The following is a 19,098-nucleotide window of genomic DNA, read 5'->3' as shown; positions in this document are numbered from 1 at the left end:
CCCATTACCACAGCGAAGCAAGATCCTGCGCGATTATTGTGCTCAACTAACACTTGCCAGGAAAGCATGTTCCCTTCCGGTAAATGCCGGTCCACAAGGGTGCTCGAGCCTTCAACCGCCGCAGGTCTTCAACTGCTGCAAACTTACATCAATAAGGTAAATCCATCCAACATACCATCAAATAGGGTCCTGTGCCAATCCGAAACCAAATTAAACACGCTGTAACTGCTTTGTGTTGAAGTCTCTGTAGATCCAAAGGATGGACCCTCTTTCCTAATGAATCAACATGAGTTGGTCTTCTCCACCTATTAACTAAGGCACATGATCCAACAGCACGTGGGTCGCTCGTCACCAAATGTTAAGTTGTAAGGACCGTCATGCCTCATTGTATTTAAGTCCTTTATAGAAGAATCTAGTTGTACAGAGACCCCATCCACAGTGAGAGCTGTTGTCAGCATCCAACTGCTTCCTTAGGCTCTCACCAAAAATCTAATCCCTAGAGGTGATGCCTTGGAAACCAGCTTGCACTTCACCATTTGGTTACAGTAACTCGCTTACTAAAGGTTCTGTAACCTTAGATACCAAATTACCTCCTTGGATGTGTAAGAGCACAGCGTGCCATGAGGACTGACCCTACATTCAGCATCACACCAGGTACGGCTTCCCCAGATAGGCTCATTACCTCAAGATCCTGTCTGTGGATGGGTAAGAGCACAGGGCATACTGAGGACGGATCCGACATTCAGCATCACACCAGACGCGGCTTCAATAAATAGACTCATTATGTCCAGATCCTGCCTGTGGATGGGTAAGAGCACAAGGTACCCTAAGTACTTATTCTACCTTCACATCACACCAGTTAGAGCTCCATCAGATATACTCACTACCTCCAAATCCTGTCTGTGGATACTAGGAGCAAAGGGCACCCTGAGGACTGATCCTAAATTCAGCGTCACACCAGATAGGGCTGCATCGGATAGACTCATTACCTCCAGACCCTGCCTGTGGATGCGTAAGAGCACAGAGTGAATGAAGGGCCGATTCTACATTCAGCATCACACCAGATACAACTCCATCAGATAGACTCATTACATCCAGATTCTGCCTATGGATATGTAAGTGCAAAGAACACCCTGAGGACTTATCTTACATTCGGCATCCCAGACAGGGGGCCAACGGATAGACTGTAAATGTAAATGTATAGGCATTTATATAGCGCACTACTTACCCGTAGGGTCCCAAGGCGCTTCGACCGCTGCGAAACCCTTCCTGGCTTCCCTGAGAGATGGTCCCTTGATGGGTATCTCCAGGGTGAGACCAGGCATCCCCGGCGGTCTGGTGGGGCCGTTAGTGAAGATGAGGCAAGCTAGTGCCCAGAGTTGCCGAGTGTGATCGCTGATCAGAGTGGGCACCGAGGCGAGAGAATTATCAAGTCCGCTGACCCTGGTCCAGAAAACTGCCGCGCCGGGAATCGAACCCTGGTCCCGGGCCGTCCTCTGCTCTCGGGTCTGCCGCCTCTAACCAGTGAGCCACACTACTTCACTAGACTGATTACCTCCATGCCCTGCCTATGGGTACGTAAGAGCACAGAGCGCCCTAAGTACTGATCCTATCTTCAGGGTCATACCAGATAGGCCTCGATCAGTGAGACTCATTACCTCCAGATCCTGACTGTGAATAGGTTAGACACCCTAAGGACTGACCACACATTCAGCATCATACCAGATAATGCTCCAACAGATACATGTATTTTCTCCAGACACTGCCTGTGGATGTGTAAGAGCACAAGGCACCATAGGAACTGATCCTCCATTCATTCTCACACCAGATCCATCACATAGACTCATTACCTCCAGATCCTGCCTGTGGATGGGTAGGGGCATATGGCACCCTCAGGACTGATCCTAAATACAGCATCACACCAGATACAACTCCATCAGATAGACTCATTGCCTCCAGACCGTGCCTGGGGATGGGTAATAGCACAGAACACCCTAAGGACTGATCATTCAGTGTCACACCAGATACGGCTCCATCAGATAGACTCCTTACATCCATATCCTGCCTGTGAATGGGTAAGTACACAGGATTCAATAAGAACTGGTCCTACATTCATCCTCACACCAGATCCATCACATAGACTCCTTACCTCCAGATCCTGTGTGTAGATGGATAAGAGCACAGAACACACTAAGGACTGATTCTACATTCAGCATCACACTTGGTACAGCTCCATCAGATACACTCATTACATCGAGATTCTGCCTGTGGATGGGTATGAGCAAAGGGCACCCTAAGGACTGATCCTACTTTCAGCATAACAACAGATACCACTCCATCAGATCGGATCATTACTTACAGACACTCCCTGTGGATGGATAGGAGCACAGGGCACCCTAACGACTGATCATACATTCAGTATCACGCCAGATATGGCTCCATCAGATAGACTCATAACCACCAGATCTACCCTGGGGATGGGTAAGAGCAATAGGCACCCTGAGGACTGATGCCACAGTCAGCATCACACCAGACAGGAATCATTCACATAGACTTTGTGTAATCTTCCCTGATTGTAACAGGAACATGCAAATTAATAGCATGATCTCTAGTGCACATAGGGCCCAAGGTAGAAAACTGTGGGCATATTTATGAAAATAGTGGTGCAGGGCAGCACAGCAAGTCACTTTGGCTGCACTGACCGAAGTCACTGGGAAACGGCAGGAATGCGCTGTATTTAAGCAATACGGAACGCTCGTGTCCTTTCCCTCTGCACTGGCACAGTTGCAGCAGCCTGGCACCAATGCAGGCACCCATGCAGGATTGGTGTCGTTACAACGCAGGCTATTACAACGCCTGCTGTTACAACGCAGTTTTTACATCGCATACCACTACAACGCATAGTGCTTTTAAGCGCTGGATAATGATTTATTTAATTTACTATTCCAACTCCAGTCCCCGTGGATAGAGGGGAAGGTGTTGGATAGTAAATTAAATATATTCCCTATCCTAGAGCGCCCCCCAGCGCAATGCGTTGTAATGGTTTGCGTTGTAATGGTTGCGTTGTAATGGTAGTGCGTTGTAATAAATGCGTTGTAAGTGATGTTTCCCACCCATGCACCATGGTACAAGGGTGCCTGTATTGGAAGCAGGCATATTTTTGGGTAGGAGGGGGCACCTTCCTGCACAAAAACAATCCATAGAGGTGTGTTCAACTTTATATGTGTACTGCAGAATGCAGCGCAGATAGAAAGAGTCAAAAACGAGGAGAAATAAATATTTTTCTCCTTGTTACAGCTCACCTGGGGAAACATATCTTTCTGGCTCATTCCTAGTTTTAGCTGGTTTGTTAAATCTGGGAATGTGTCAAAACCATGGGATTTGCATAGGAACACCCTTCACAACGCCCATGCAACACCGTCCTTGTTCAGAGTAGGCAACACAGCGATTTGAGCTTCGTGACCTTCCTTCAGATTTATGAAGCTTTTGCGTGGCTACATAAATCTGACTTAGAGGCTTGCGTCACGCATGTTCTACTTTGCAGCAGCAAACGTGACGCAAGCCTCTCATGAATATGCCCCTTTATCTCTATACAGCGCAGTTATGATGCTTAGAATAGGGTAAAGGGTAGTAATGTCAAAATATTTGCATTCACCACCGTAGTTTAGCGGCATTGGAAAAAGTCTGCTTTAGAGATAAAAGGCTGTTGTTGTTCAGCTTCACACCCCATAATTCTTTCGCTAAACGTCCAGTGGGACAGGTAGCTTCAGTGTATCCCTTTCCTCCTCAGTTACTTAGGGTTGCTGTTCCTAAAGGAGTGATACTAATAAAACTGAGATCTTTAGATATGTGGCCCTCTCACTAGTGGCCTAGCTCCTTTGATACCCTATCAAATCCAACAGAATCAGGTCACAATTCCAAATTATCTTTTAGTTTTCAAATTTGTTTCAAATCATTTTTATTGAAATTTTCCAAAGAATGAACAAATAAATAATGACAATGAAATACACAACAATAGGATGAAATCAATAATAAGGTAAAACAATGGGAAAGAAAAATACATACAAATCATAAATATACAAAGTAAATAGAAATAGAAATAACCGAACATCAAATTACTCAAGTGTCTTACCATGAGAGTCACAGTGAAGCAGTATTTATGTACAAGTGGGCAGTCAAGCACAGTTACCTCCGAATAATAGTGGGAAATAAAATGCAGTACAGGGGTGTCATGCAAGTCCTGTCTCACAGTAGCATTAGTAGAAAGTACAATACATAACAGGTGTGACACACGGATATGCCGTTCAATAAGCAATAGCAGAAAACACAACGTGGAGGAGGGTCTGGAGGGGAGAAAAAGTTTAAAGACCTGAGTGCACCCTATCCCCTAATCTTACTTATAACAAACACAAAAGGGGGTGCTACTGGTCTAGGAGGGCTAGAAAGTGTCTGCTTTCTCATGGAGAGCAGACACTTTCTAGCCCACTTAGACCAGTAGCACCCCCTTTTGTGTTTGTTACAAGTTCAATAAGCAATACATTGAGGAGAGAGTGAGTCAAATTTCATAGAGGGTCGTATGAGAAGGAGAAGGCATCAAGGGATTTCCATAGTTTCCTGTTTGATTTGTGCCATGAGAGGCGTGAAGTGCAACGTTGTCAGCTCCTCTGAGGAAAGATAACCATTCCTGCCACATCTGTAGTGTAGTTCCTATATTCCCAATAGGCTCTGCACATTGGAATAATATATCCTATAGATTTGACATAGGACTTATGTCAATAGGTCTCTATCTAATATACTAGACTTAATTGTGAGTGCCAGCTAACTCAGAGGTCACTAGACTCTTTCGTGAATACACAAGAAGGGATTAGTTTCTGACAACCGCATAAACATGACAACTTTGTTTTCCAAGAATAAGAATATATCTCTCAAAGTCTTGGAAGCAATAGATAACTAGTTCACTCAGTCAATCGTGAATGCTTAATTTCACCAGAGTGTAGAGAAATAGAGAGATGGGCGTTTGTCAATAAAAAGGGTTTATTGAACAGTCTTCTTTCTCATGCAATAGAAGTGAACTGCTACAATCATTAGTCAGACTGAAAAGTATAATGCGTACAGCGTAAACAGTAATATGAAATAATACTGTAAGAGCATGGTTTCTAAGCCATATAGAAATACATACATAAATAACATAGACTAAAATACTCAGCTGGTGCTTCTAAAATACGCCTACCCCAATGTACCTAACCTAGGACTAGTACGAGGACTAGCTGTGGAGAAGTGTGGCTCAGGGGTTAGAGGCGGCAGACCCGGAAGCTGAGATCGGCCCTGGACCAGGGTTCAATTCCTCGGCGGGTCTTGGGCTCAAAAATTCCACGGACTCGATAATTCTCGCTCTGGTGCCTTCTCGACTCATGGGTTCACACTCTGCGACTCTGGGCAATAGCTTGCTTAATCTCCACAACGGCCCCTCGCGGCGGGATGCCTGGCTTTCACCTTGTGGATACCCTGCCGGGGTTATCTCACAGGGGAATACCAGGACGGGTTCCCTAAGCAAGCGCCGGGAAACCCTTTGTGGGTAGCTGTGCGCTATATAAGCTCAAATACATACGAGGGACGAAGTAAGTATGGTCTTTTGAATAGGTTTAGTTTTGCCAAGAATCTACCAAAGGTTTCTCTAGGTACTTATCAGTTCCATACCTTTTAGAATGAAGGAGGTCTGGTATTTCTGTCTCAGGACTCGATTTCCCAACACACCGCAAGGGGAGCCGCAAACACTGGAGCTGGATTCTAGGCAGGAGAAAGGAAAGGCAGCTTCCTGATCAGTGCGTCAGCTGGAGAGTCGGCTTCCTTCGTCACATGCTGTAGCGAGCTGCATCGGGCAAGTAGGTCTTTGAACTGCTCCGAACCACCGTATCTTGCTATAGCAAGTGAAGGTATATTTATACCTTGAAGGTGTTTAGGAATGCCATAGTTTGACGTAAAGTCGGGCATATGAACGTCATAAATGAACCCTTGGGGAATAGTTGTTCATTGTAAAGTAACTGAGTTCTGGGAGAAATCAATAATCAAGCAAGGGGAAGTTCCCTAACGGCTTAGGCTGGTTTTCTATGAAAACGTTGTGACGTTTGGTGAACGGATGGAAGTAGCCTTGCCTGTATTTGGGTAGCATGGGCTATGCCTAAATAAGGGCTTGATTTATATGCCTATAAAAGGGCAATGTGAATTGTACTTATATAAGGGCATGTATCGGGAACATGTAATCGGAGCCTAAAACGCCACACAACAATCCCAAAGGAGACTTCTTTAGAGTTTTTCCAATTTTACAGTACAATTTTACAGGCTAAAGTAAGCAGAAGATCTAATAAGCTTCGGTCATTCAATCTTTGATCTTGGGGTCCAGAGCACCTAGCAAGATATAGGAAAATTCCCTTGGAGGGACAATGTTGAAAGTCTTGTTTATACAATCATAGATCTTGCCCCAATATCTTTGTAGGATAGTAAAAGCATGTGAGCAAGATTACCAACATGGGATTTACAATTTCAGCAAGTAGGGCTTTTGCTGAGATTAACTTTCAAGATCCTCTCAAGGGTCCAATATGTCCTATTTATTAATATAAGCTTGGTTTGTAATAATATTGGGGAGATTTTATTCGAGTAGGGGGTGATATGAATCCTCTCCCAGTCGAGTGGGATATTGCTAGAGTTAGGTTTGGATTCCCATTTTACTTCACATCTCCTGTGAGACTTGCGAGGTTTAAGGGATAGGAGTTTGTACATTTTAGAGACGTGTGACCTGACTTAAGTAGCTTTAGCATTTTTTTGAGAGAATCGTAGAATCGGAAGGCTTGATAGAGCGCATCGTGAGAAGAGATTTTAGTCTTAGAAATTTATAAAACTCTATCGGGTGAAGTCCGTGTCGAGACTGAAGCGCGGAGAAAGGTAGGGGGAGGGTCCCTGTAAAAAAAAGATCTTTGACTAGATTATGCTGCTTTTGGACCAATGTTCCCATTATAGCATCTCTCCATCTACCTTCATGCTCGGGTTGTGCCAGAGAGAGGCCACGTTGGATTTGCACATTTTTAGTGCGGCAAAGTGTTCCAGGCGTAAAAGGGCTCTTTTAGTGTTAAACAAGATGTATTTTGAACAGGGGATGGAAGATATATCCATAGTGAGGAGAGCAGGCAAAGGAATATCGTTGATGATTGATCTTTCTAAGTCCAACCAGACTGGGGATAGTCCACCTGGGGGAGTAGCCAGTTAGATCCCTGTTTTCATAGAAACGTAGTTTGATAGTTCCTAAAGTTCGGAAGAGCCAGACCACCTTTTTCTTTGGGCAATTGAAGTTTTTTCATTGATATTCAGGGTCTCTTACCTTGCCAAAGGAACGTGTTAAAAACCTTATAGATCCTTTCCAGGAAATCATTTGAGAGAGTCATTGGGAGCATGTTGGCTAGAAGGATAACAAGAGGGGTAATCATAATTTTTAATGTCTCAGCTATTCCCCACCAGGATAAATATTTAGGTGACCAACCATCTAATAGTGAAGAGATTGTCTTGAAGAGAGCATTTAACTCTCTGTCTCTCTACCTCTCTGGCTCCCTCTCTCTCTATCTCCCTCTCTCTCTGCCTCCCTCTCTGTCTCCCTCCCTCGTTCTCCCTCCCTCCCTCACCCTCTCCCTCCCTTCCTGTCTCCCTCCCTCTGTCTCCCTCTCTCCTTCCCTCTGTCTCCCTCTGTCTCCTTCCCTCTGCCTGTCTCCCTCTGTCTGTCTCCACCTGTTTCCCTCCCTCTGTCTCCTTCTCTCTCTGTCTCACTCCCTCTGCCTCCCTCTACCTCTGTCTCCCTCTCCCTCTGTCTACCTCCACTTGTCTCCCTCTGCCTGTCTCCCTCCACCTGTCTCCCTCCGTCTGTCTCCCTCGCCCTCCTTCTCTGTCCCCCTCCCTCTCTCTTTCCCTCTCTCTCTAACTCCCTCTGCCTCTGTCTCTCTCTGCCTCCCTCTCTGTCTACCTCCCACTCCCTCCCTCTGTCAACCTCTCCCTCCCTCTCCTTCCCTCTGTCTCCTTTGTCTCCCTCTGTCTCCTTCCCTCTGTCTTCCTCCCTCTCTTTGTACCCTCTGTCGGTCTCTGTCTGTCACACTCTGTCTCCCTCCCTCTATTTCCCACCATCTGTCTCCCCCTCCCTCCCTGTTTTCCCCTCAGTTTGTCTCCCTCTCTCTGTCTCCCTCTCTGTCTCCCACTCTCTGTCACCCTCTGTCTGCCTCTCTTTCCCTCCCTTTCCCCCGCCCTCTCCCTTTGTCTCTCTCCCTCTCCCTCCCTCTGTCACCTCACCTGGAGTATGTGTGTGTGTCATTTGGGGCTGGCACAGCTTCCCAGCCGCATCTGAGTACTTCACAGGTCTTTAAAAGACCATTTACTTGCTAATGAGGCTTTGTTTCAACTCTTCTTGGCACCCCTGCATCTCCACTCTGACATTCGCTGGAATCGCCCGTTGCTGCAACCGGCAGTATTTTCAGACAATCTTTTAAAAAAAAATTTAAAACACAGGTAGGATGTCTGCAAGGTCCTGGGCCACCAAGGAAGGCTTGCCGGGCCAATGGCGGCCCGCGGGCGATACTATGAGTACCTGTGGTCTAAACTAGATATATGAAGCAGTAAGGTTGCCATAAGAGACCCAAGTTGCCAATAACTTCTTTCCCGCCAAGGTTGTTGAAGCACTTTTGCTTCAGTCTTGTTCTTATTTAATTTATATCCGGATACTGCAGCAAATTCATCTATTGAGGACATAAGTGCAAGGATAGCCACTACCGCGTTCTCCGAAACAACTAACACGTCTTCCACGTAGGCAGTTATTTTGACCGTGCAGAAGTTGAAACGTATTCCTGTGATCTGGTTATTGTTCCTAAGTTGATAGAGGAAAGGTTCAATTGCAAGGAGGAATAGAGAATGGGAGAGTGGACAGCCTTGCCTTGTTCCCTGTTCTAATTTAAAAGAAGATGAGAGGCACCCACCCACTCTGACCCTGGCTGAGGGGTTGTAATAAAGAGCCATAACCATGCGCGTAAAATTCTCACCCAAACTAAATTTATCAAGTGCTGCTTTCAAGTAGGTCCAATCAACTTTGTCAAATGCCTTTTCGGCATCCAAAGTGATAGCAACTGTTGTCAGTAAGTTTGGCTCTCTCAAGGACATTTGCTAGAATACGAGTATTATCACTAGAGAGTTTGTTTTTTAAAAAAAACAACTTGTGAAGGGTGAATGAATTTGGGTAAAAAAATTTTGAGGTGTTTAGCAAAAATCATTGCATAGATTTTGCAGTCTAAATTAATATCGGCCTATAGTTTTTAGAGAGTGTTGGGTCCTTCCCATCTTTGGGAATTACTGTGATGATAGCTTCTGCTGGTCTCCCAATATTCTGCCTAGAGTCACTAAATTTATTGAACAAGTTTAGAAGTAGGAGAATCAGTGCAGAGGAGAAGCACCTGTAAAAGTTAGCATTAAACCCATCAGGGCCCGGTGCCTTCCCAATTTTAAGGACCTTTATCGTCTCTTCAATTACTAGAGCGGAAATCGGGCAGTTCATTTCCATTTTTTCTTGTTCTGAGAGGGTCACAGAATACATTTATCTAGATAGTCCTGAATTGTTGTGCTGTCCAGATCCCGGTTCTAGTTATATAGAGTACTATAGAAATTCTCAAAAATGTCTGCAATTTTATTGGGTTCAGAGTGAGCTATCCCTTTTTGGTCTATCAAGTTCTTATTTGTGTTTCCGGTCCAGGGAGGACATGGCTTGGCAGTTCGGGCTGGACTGTTCCCATGAGGCACAGGGTCAGACTGATTTGCATATGGCCATGTCTGAACTGGGGTGGCTGAGTGAGCTAACGAATGGTGATGGATTAAACCCAGATCAGTTGACTGGGGGTGAGTGTTTGATTTGCTCAAACGCTCCGACCATCATCCCCTTTTGTATTGCTTTGTTCGCCCTACGTTGGCAGGGTATGCTCAGAGGTGAGTCCCTTGCTCACTTGGCCACTGGATTCAAGATAGCCTGGCTGATGAGGATTATGAATCCGAAACCGGTCCTAGGATGCTTGTTTCCGGTCCATGGAAGTCATGGCTTGGCAGTTCAGGCTGGACTGTTCCAATGAGGCACAGGGTCGGACTGATTTGCATATGGCCATGTCTGAACTGGGGTGGCTGAGTGAGCTAAAGAATGGGGATGGATTAAACCCAGATCAGTTGACTGGGGGTGAGTGCTTGATTTGCTCAAACGCTCCGTCCATCATCCCCATTTGTATCGCTTTGTTCGCCCTAAGTTGGCAGGATATGCTCAGACGTGAGTCCCTTGTTTACTTGGCCACTGGATTCAAGATAGCCTAGCTGATGAGGATTATAAAATCCGAAACCGGTCCCAGGATGCTTGTTTCCGGTACAGGGAAGACATGGCTTGGCAGTTCGGGCTGGACAGTTCCCATGAGGCACAGGGTCAGACGGATTTGCATATGGCCATGTCTGAACTGGGGTGGCTGAGTGAGCTAAAGAATGGTGATGGACTAAACCCAGATCAGTTTACTGGGGGTGAGTGTTTGATTTGCTCTAACGCTCCGTCCATCATCCCCTTTTGTATCGCTTTGTTCGCCCTAAGTTGGCAGGGTATGCTCAGACGTGAGTCCCTTGCTCACTTGGCCACTGGATTCAAGATAGCCTAGCTGATGAGGATTATGAATCCGAAATCGGTCCCAGGATGCTTGTTTCTGGTCCAGGGAAGACATGGCTTGGCAGTTCGGGCTGGACTGTTCCCATGAGGCACAGGGTCAGACTGATTTGCATATGGCCATGTCTGAACTGGGGTGGCTGAGTGAGCTAAAGAATGGTGATGGATTAAACCCAGATCAGTTGACTGGGGGTGATTGTTTGATTTGCTCAAACGCTCCGTCCATCATCCCCTTTTGTATTGCCATGGTGCTGGCTGGTGTGCCTGGCTCCAGGAGTCAGGATGGGTCTGCCCCGGTGGTGAATTGGGGGATCTGCATGTTGATGGGAGGAAGGAGTGCACCTGGGACCTGAATAGGGCTAGGCCTTCCCTCCACAATGCTGGCTCCACCCCCTGTGGTGCGTCTGATGTCCCTAGCCTGTACTGTGAATGGGGAGAGGGGCTGAGCATAACAAAGGGCTCCAGAACCAGCTGCATCTGGCTTTCCCCCACCCTGCACCCTAGAGACAAAGGAAGTGTGTATAAAAAGGGGCTGTGACCACATGAACAGTGTTCTCTGTCTGATCCTGACTTGAGGGGGGCCTGCTGCTGTTGGGCCCAGGAGGAACCGCCACTGGGGACTGCCTCCTTGCCTGGAGGGCCCTGTGAACTGGCCCCTGGGCCCAGCCTTTGCCCTCCCTCTTTGCCTGCATCCTAAGGACTTTGTTCTCCAAACGCCTGCAAAGCGCTAAAACTTATTTGCCAAGAAGTGCTGGCCTTTGGGGATGAGAGCGCTTTAGCTTGGAACTACAGCACGGAGCTGCAAGCGCATTCCCCGGCGTGGGGATCCCCCTTTTCCTCATCTTTGGCGCGGGTTCCCACCCCGCTTATTTGCCGTACTTCTTAAATCTTTGGCAGGTGCCCACCCTGCATGGTGTGCCTAGTGGGTGCCTACCCCGCTTGATATTACAATTTCTGAGGGTGCCTACCCATCGGTTGCCCCCGAGAAACTTCACCGCCGCCGGCCCAGGGGCTTCCGGGCAGAGTGCTGTGCCCGCCTACTAGCCATGCTGGGATTGGTCCCCGGCTTTCAGAATTCCCGCTGCGTCATCTCTGGGCCGCGCAGGGATTGGTCCCCGGCTCGAGGGCTTCCCCACGCGCACCAAGGAAGCGTTCTGCCTCCCCAGCAAGGCTCTCCTGAGGGAGAGAGCCCCGCCCGCCGCTATTGAGAACACCCGGCCTCAGGAGCAGGACCGGGTGAGAAGGAGAGCCCCGCAGCCACTTGCAGGCCGTCAGAGGGGCCCGGTGAGTGAAGGCGTCTCGGAGCAGGGGTACCTATTCAGGTGAGGAGTGACCCCAGATAACAGCGGGTTGCTCCCCTGCTCAGTGAGGCACTTTTGTTTTAGAGACTGAGAGGCTCCACCAGTATGGGGGCATGTTCTATAGGTACAGCCTGATAGGCTCCAACGTGTAGGCGCATTTTGTATCTAGAGCCCCAGAGGAGAGCCAGGTTGCACGCTGGTGCCCCGGCTCAGTTCCCCAGCTGCCCAGCACTTAGTGGGCAGCTGCTTCGTTTAGGCCCTAAAAACCCTTGCGCATTCGTCCTTGGCTGCCTGCGCAGCCCAGCCCTGACATTTTGGACAAAGGGCGTTTTAGCCCCTGAGAGGCCAAGTTGGCCTGGGATCAGTCAAATGTGATTCTTGCGCAAGGTGATTACCTACTATGTTTGTGATGGTAATTGCCTAATGTGATCTATACGTAATGTGCAATGCCTTTAGGCTTGTGATACCTCTAACTGTGTTTTATGCTTAGGAGGTTGTTTTGCCTAGTATAGTTTATGCTAGTGAGTTCATGGTTCCCTGCGTGATATCTGCCTAAAGTGATTAGGATTGCGTAGTGTGTACCTACCTTTTACCAGTGGTTACTGGTTGTGTTCTACAAGTATTTTTTTGGTGCTACAATTACCTATGTTCTAAGTGCTATTCCTACAATGTGCTATTTCTACTAAATGCTGATTCTGACAGTGGTCCACGTGGCCCTGTGCCGTTTATATAATCCCCTGTAAATACTGCCCAGGGCCAATTGGCACAGTGTAATTATGTGATTATGATCTAATGTGTTTATTGTAATACAAAGGCTATTTTTATATATAACATTGTTTGGAGTTCCTTTTTGTGGTGTACCTAGTGTGTTGCTGCTGTGTGTGTGTTGCGCAAATGCTTTACACATTGCCTCCGGGATAAGCCTTACTGCTCGTGCCAAGCTACCAAGGGGGTGAGAAGACGTTATCTTGGCGTGTGACTCCCTTGCCCGGACTAGAGTGGTGGTTTCTGCCTGGCTTTGGCGCATCCTTCCTCACTGGAAGAATCCAGAGGATCCACCCCCATCTTTCACCTTTGAACCCACGGCGATCACCTGCGATGTCCAGCAGGCTCATCCCTCAGCTCCATATTCTTCAACAACCATATATCACCCCTCTGGCCAACATTGTCAGATCCCATGGTCTCAACATAATTTCCTGTTGCGATAACGCAAAACTCATCTTCTCATTCACCCACCACCAGCACCAACTTCAACTGACGCATAACAAGCGTCACCGACTAGATGTAAAACAACTGCCTGCAGCTGAACACAGACAAGACAGAAGTACTGATCTTTGGCAACAGCAACAACACATGGAAGGACTCCTGGTGGCCCTCAGACCTAGCACCTGCAAACACTTCCTCCAACCATGCCAGAATCCTTGGAATCAACATTGACATAAAGCTCACCATGGAATCACAGATCAACGCCATCTTCTCCTCCTGCTTCCTCACTCTGCGCATGCTACATATGATCTACAAGTGGCTACCCCCACACACAAGACGCACCATTACACAAGCCCTCAGCCCCAGCTGACTGGACTAAGGCAACACCCTCTAAGTAGAAATCACTGCCAAACTCGTCAGCCTTCCCAGACATACCCACATAGCTCCTTGTACAGAAGAGTTGCCAATTCAAGCTGTTGACCTACTCACACAATGTTCTACACAACCAAGGACCCACTTACATTAACCATTGCCTGAACTTCCAACAACCGTCGAGAAGACTATCCTCCACCTCCTTTTCACTTGCACATACTCCTGCATCTACCATAGCAGTAGTGGAGGACGCACTTTCTCCCACATCACAGCAAATACCTGGCACAGCCTTCCCACGCACCTCTGGACCATCACCTCATGTCTGGAATTCCAAATTGCTCACAAGACCTAGCTGCTCGAATAAGCCTCCGGGACCTGCATGTGCCTGGATATCTTATTGGGTGATTAGTCGCGCTTTGTAAATCCTGATTTGTTGATTCATCTGTACTCTATATCGTTCTAGGTCGATACAAAAACCTTGATAACCTGATACAGCACCCTAAATGAACAATGACCTATCTTGGTGTGAAAATTCTCAGTTAAAGATCACCCGTGGGCTGCTGACAATCCCTTAGAGACTCTCCATGGTTTTTGATGCCTCAGTGAATTACCATCAATGTTCTGTGAGTTCTCACTGAGGAATCCCTATGGGTTTTGTTCTCTAATGTGAATGACCCTCCATGGGTTCAGGACTGTCCGTGATGACCCTCTTTGGGTTGTGGAGTCGCAGTGAAAGACACTACATAGGTTGTGGATTTAAAATGATAGACCTTCAATGAGCTGTGGATTCTACGTAGGAGATGGTCCTGCATGGGGTGCGAGCACTTATCAAAGGGCAGTCCATGCTCTGTGGAGTCTTAGTTATAGATCCACAACTGAGATATGACCCTCAATATCTGGAAAGAAGTCTCATTAGAAGATGCCCCTCAATGGGCAGTATAATTTAAGTAAAATACTTTTCATGGGGAGTGGACTGTCAGTGAAAGGCTTTCCAGGTATTGTGGACTCAGTGATGGACCTTCCATTGGCATGCACCTCTCTGTGAGAAATAATACCAAATGGTTTTGGCTTCTCCGTGAATGTGCACCGTAAGGGTCTGAGGACTCTGTCTGGTAGACACACGGTTCCATGCATTTCTACTTACCATTTTAAGCTCTCAATGCTGACCCTCCGCTGGAATGTAAATAGCTTAGAGGTGCTGATTTCTGGATTCTGTATGTTTTGTTATTTCCCTATAGGTTCTGATGGCTGGATCTTGCATACTTTTTTCATTCCCTAGTGTTGTTGTGGGCTCCCACCTCTGAGCTCTCCATGTGTCTATATGTGTGATACTCTCATTGTTGCAGCATGAGGTGTATTTCTGTTGGTGAACCATGTGACACTCAAATATAATCAGCACCAGATGTGTTCACTCACTGAAACTGTAATTCCCTAGCAGTAAGAAGTTTTCCTTGATAGTTCTGTGGTGGCCACTGAGGTTTGGATGTGATACTTTTCTTACAGTTCTTTTAAAAAAACTGTTAAAATAGTTATAAGGTTTATGGGGCAGTCAGTGGTTACTGGACAGTATTAGTGGTTGGTGCTTACTGTGCACCATCAATGGTGTGTACTGTCATGTACCACTGGTTCCATTGCACCACAACTGAATAACTCAGTATTAGAAATTGGGTTTCTGGTTGACTAGGGTGTGCGTCCTGGTCAAGCAGTAACCACAATCCTAGGCAGGGTATGGTACCAGCAATACTCGAACTACCCTGTGCTCACCTTATGGGAGCTTGGCACAGAGCAGTCAAGTTTAACTTGAAGGTGATGTGTAAAGTATTTGTTCAACACTTCAAACAGTAGAAACAGTCAAAAGAAAACACTAAAAGATCCCACACAAGGTAGGTCTGCCCTCCCAGGCAGAAGATACTCCTAGTTATGGAGTCCACTGGGACAAACACTGTCACGTGAAAGGCCAGAAATGAGTCAGACTGGTTCAGGATGACATAGCTTTACTTTGCATGCAAGGCCTTTTATCACAACCTAGACTGCACATTGTCACTGTCCTAGAAGCCCTCCTCCCTTGCATATAACAACAGTCGGTGAGGAAACACACAGGTCGATGCCTTGTATGGGGTAAGATTTTAATATTCTTTCTCTGATGGTGCTATTGCAGTGATTTATAGGTCTCCCTGATCCATCTTCTCCTCTAGGTGCTGGTCGTACGTTGGGAAGATAGGGGGACGACAGCAGTTATCTCTCTCTGGGGAATGTATTTGGAAAGGAGTCATCCAGCATGAGCTGGACCATGCCCTGGGATTCTACCACGAGCATAACCGCAGCGACCGCGACAACTATTTGACCATCATGACAGAGAATATCGCGCCTGGTCAGTGCCACCCCTTGGGCTCCACTTACTACTGAGAAGTAAAAAAGGGTTTAGCTCAGAATCCTGATGGGCTGGAGGGGGGGGCATGTTCTCCATGCAAAGTATAATGCAGCTTGCATGGACAATATGGGAAGAGTGGATGACCATTTCGGGTAGCCTGAGAGGGCCAACCAAACAGTCATTGCACATTTAGGAGTGGGTAAACCACTCCTCCCCTTCTCCTCTGTCCCCGGAGCAGGCCCAATCCATACAGAGAGCTGCTGCAGCAGAAGGGGAAAAAGATACATACCATGAGTTATTCTCATTTTATGTTTCCTACTGCGGAGTAGTGGGGCGATGCTCCTCCGCCTCAATGGAGAAGCCACCACTGATACAAAGTAATGCAAGGCAGCGCATAGAGCATCTGTGCATTACTTTAAGCAACTTTGGTTTATAAGCCAATTGGATTGTAAATCCCACCTGAATACTTTACATTGAGCTTGCATTAGAAAAGCAACATAGACCTGACACAGAGCATGTGTATTTCATCTGGGCAGTGATGAGATGCATAGCACCTTGAGCATCACTCTTTCTCACTCCACTATCTCACATAGAAATAATGGTGTTTCTTTCAACTGTTTTTTCATCCTCTGATTGCACGCATCTCAAAAAACCTCCTCATTAGCCCCAAACCTCTGCATGAAAAACTCCCCTCTCCCTTTCATTTGAATGCCTGTCTCCTTATTGTTCACACTCGGCATGTCTCCTCTCTCTAAGCACAGCCTATTTTAGTCACAGGCATGTTTTCCATAATCTTTATTCTTATATTATTGCTAATGTTCTCTTTTTATTCAAATTTTTAAAGATATCTCCTCAGCTATGAACGTCAATCCTGCAACCTTATATCTAATCTCCTCTTTCATGTATTAATCCCACAAATCATCTATTAAAACCCAAATACTTGATCCACTTCCCAAACAATCACCACTAACTCCTAATAATGTACTCTTCCTCAAAGAAACTGGAGTAAGTGCATGGAAGGGTTTTCTTGAGAGCACAAGACTAATCCTAAACCTTGAGTGCCCGGAGCAGTGTGCTCTCCGGCATTAGCGCCTTGTCAGGGGTAGTAAGCGCTTGATACCTATAACTACAATACAATCTGATGGGAGAAGGACACACCCTGAAGATAATCAAGGGGGGTGGATCATGTATGAGGCAAAAAAGTTTTCATAAGGAAAAAACATGATCATTTTCCCTTCAAAAAGACAACAGTGAGTTATCTTTAAAATTGGCCGAAACTCCAGTGCATCCCTCCCAGATGTATGTAGGTACTGGCGTTTATGTAGTATGAATCTTGCTAGGGAGCAAGATGAGGCTCTTCATCAGATAGGATTTCAATTTAGAATTACAAAATTTAATTTCACATGCTGGTGCGATGAAGTGATTTACCTCCAATCACGTGCTTTTCGATCTTGTGCCAAATTCGAGATTTGAAATTCTGTTCCAAATTTGACAGCTTAGCCAGTAGACTATTTCTAACCCCAGATATGGCAGAAGCAGCACCGCCCCCTAGTAAGCGGGGAACTTCTCTTTTTTTGGAATGTTCCCTATCAGTCTCAGTCATCATTAACTCATCTTTACCGTCTATTCATCTTAACAGAAGACCTCAGCAACTTTGACATAGACAACACCAACAACCTTGGCCTGGAGTATGACTACTCCTCTGTGATGCATTATGGGAGGTAAGTCTCCGAAGCTCAGCTGAGAAGAGATTTTCTGTCTAAAACTTTCATTTAAGGCTTTAACCTAAAGACAGTGACCCTATGATTTTGCCAGAGAGTACTCCGTTGCAAACATGACATATTACTGTGTTCACCAAACCCTAGGATAACCCGCTTCATTTGAGATGGGTGGACCCTAAGTGTTTTGTTAACGTAGCTCTAGAATGGTGGCTGTGTTTGTTAGGGGGAGGAGTCATGAATGCCAGAATTTGGATGAGCCATCGAATGTGAGAAAGGCCTGTAGACTCATGGCTGCTGTGTTAAAGACCATGTTCCCACAGAGTGGAAGGTCCATGGATGAGGAAGAGTGGAGCCATCATGGCTGTGTCTGTGAAAATGATTGGTCAGGATTGACGCTCTGTATGTGAAAACGGGTACGGAATGAGGGCTTTGTTGGGGAACATTATTTTTTAGGAATGAAGCGGGGGGGTATTAATGGATGGCTGTGTTGGGGACCATGATTGGTTAGGATTGACGCTCTGTATGTGAAGCGGGGGGTATGAATGGATGGCTGTGTTGGTGAACATGATTGGTTAGGACCAATACTCAGTATGTGAATCGGGATACGAAATGATGGCTGTGGTGGTAAACATGAATGGTTAGGATTGTCGCTCTATTTGTGAACATGTTACCATAGAGTGGAAAGTCCATCGGTGCAGAAAGCAGGTAAATGCTCTCTGAATTGGTGAACATGCCTAGTTTAGAATAGAAGTGACTTTGTTGATGAATCGCATGATGATGATACCTCAGTGCTGACGTCTCTGTCGTAAGCAGAAATGTTGTGAGACTCAACAGGAGGACATTTTGAAATCAGTGCTTTTAAGGATCTGAGATGCTGAGTGTGAATGAGGGCGCTAAGGTGGAGCGTGTACTGCCACCAATGGCTTAGAGTCTCATGAAATGGAGAACTGTTAAGTTTTAGACTGAGTTAGGCAGGATCCATGGGGGTCTACTTCAGTAAAAGCCTTAGACATGCAATGCTTCAAGCTAACACCAAATATTTCACCCTGACCTGCTCCCGCTGTAGTCGAACTTGGAATCGCTGTATAGTTTTTTGGGTGAATAATGAATTGTAATGGCACATACATGGTGGCCTTTACCTGTGATGTTTTTGTTTCCTCAGGTATGCTTACAGTAACATACCAGGACAGCCAAGCATGGTCCCCAAGCCAGATCCTGACGTACCCATCGGACAGAGGGATGGCCTTAGCAAACTGGATGTTTCCAAAATCAACGCCCTGTACCAGTGCAGTAAGGATTGCATGCCAGCGGATAGATCTGAAATGTCATAGCAGTCACAATATCCTTTCCTCCTAGGCAATAACATTTTCTTTTTTAGTGATTCCAGATCAATTTCCAAAATAATCAATCATGGGACAT

General features: G+C 46.3%; 1 protein-coding gene across 1 annotated transcript in view; it reads left to right on the top strand.

Moving 5' to 3' along the window:
- LOC147729334 (embryonic protein UVS.2-like) overlaps positions 1–19,098 on the top strand; it is a 241,931-nt gene that overhangs the window by 87,582 nt on the left and 135,251 nt on the right. Inside the window, exons 6-8 of the mRNA XM_086959827.1 lie at positions 15,783–15,958; positions 17,598–17,679; positions 18,842–18,969. Coding sequence (XP_086815953.1) covers positions 15,783–15,958; positions 17,598–17,679; positions 18,842–18,969 — 386 coding nt within the window. The remainder of the gene's footprint in view (positions 1–15,782; positions 15,959–17,597; positions 17,680–18,841; positions 18,970–19,098) is intronic.

This window comes from Lissotriton vulgaris, chromosome 2_2 (assembly GCF_964263255.1).
Source record: "Lissotriton vulgaris chromosome 2_2, aLisVul1.2, whole genome shotgun sequence".
NCBI classification, from domain to species: Eukaryota; Metazoa; Chordata; class Amphibia; order Caudata; family Salamandridae; genus Lissotriton; species Lissotriton vulgaris.
Note: the sequence above shows the minus strand (reverse complement) of the source record. Positions and strands in the feature narration are given on the sequence as shown.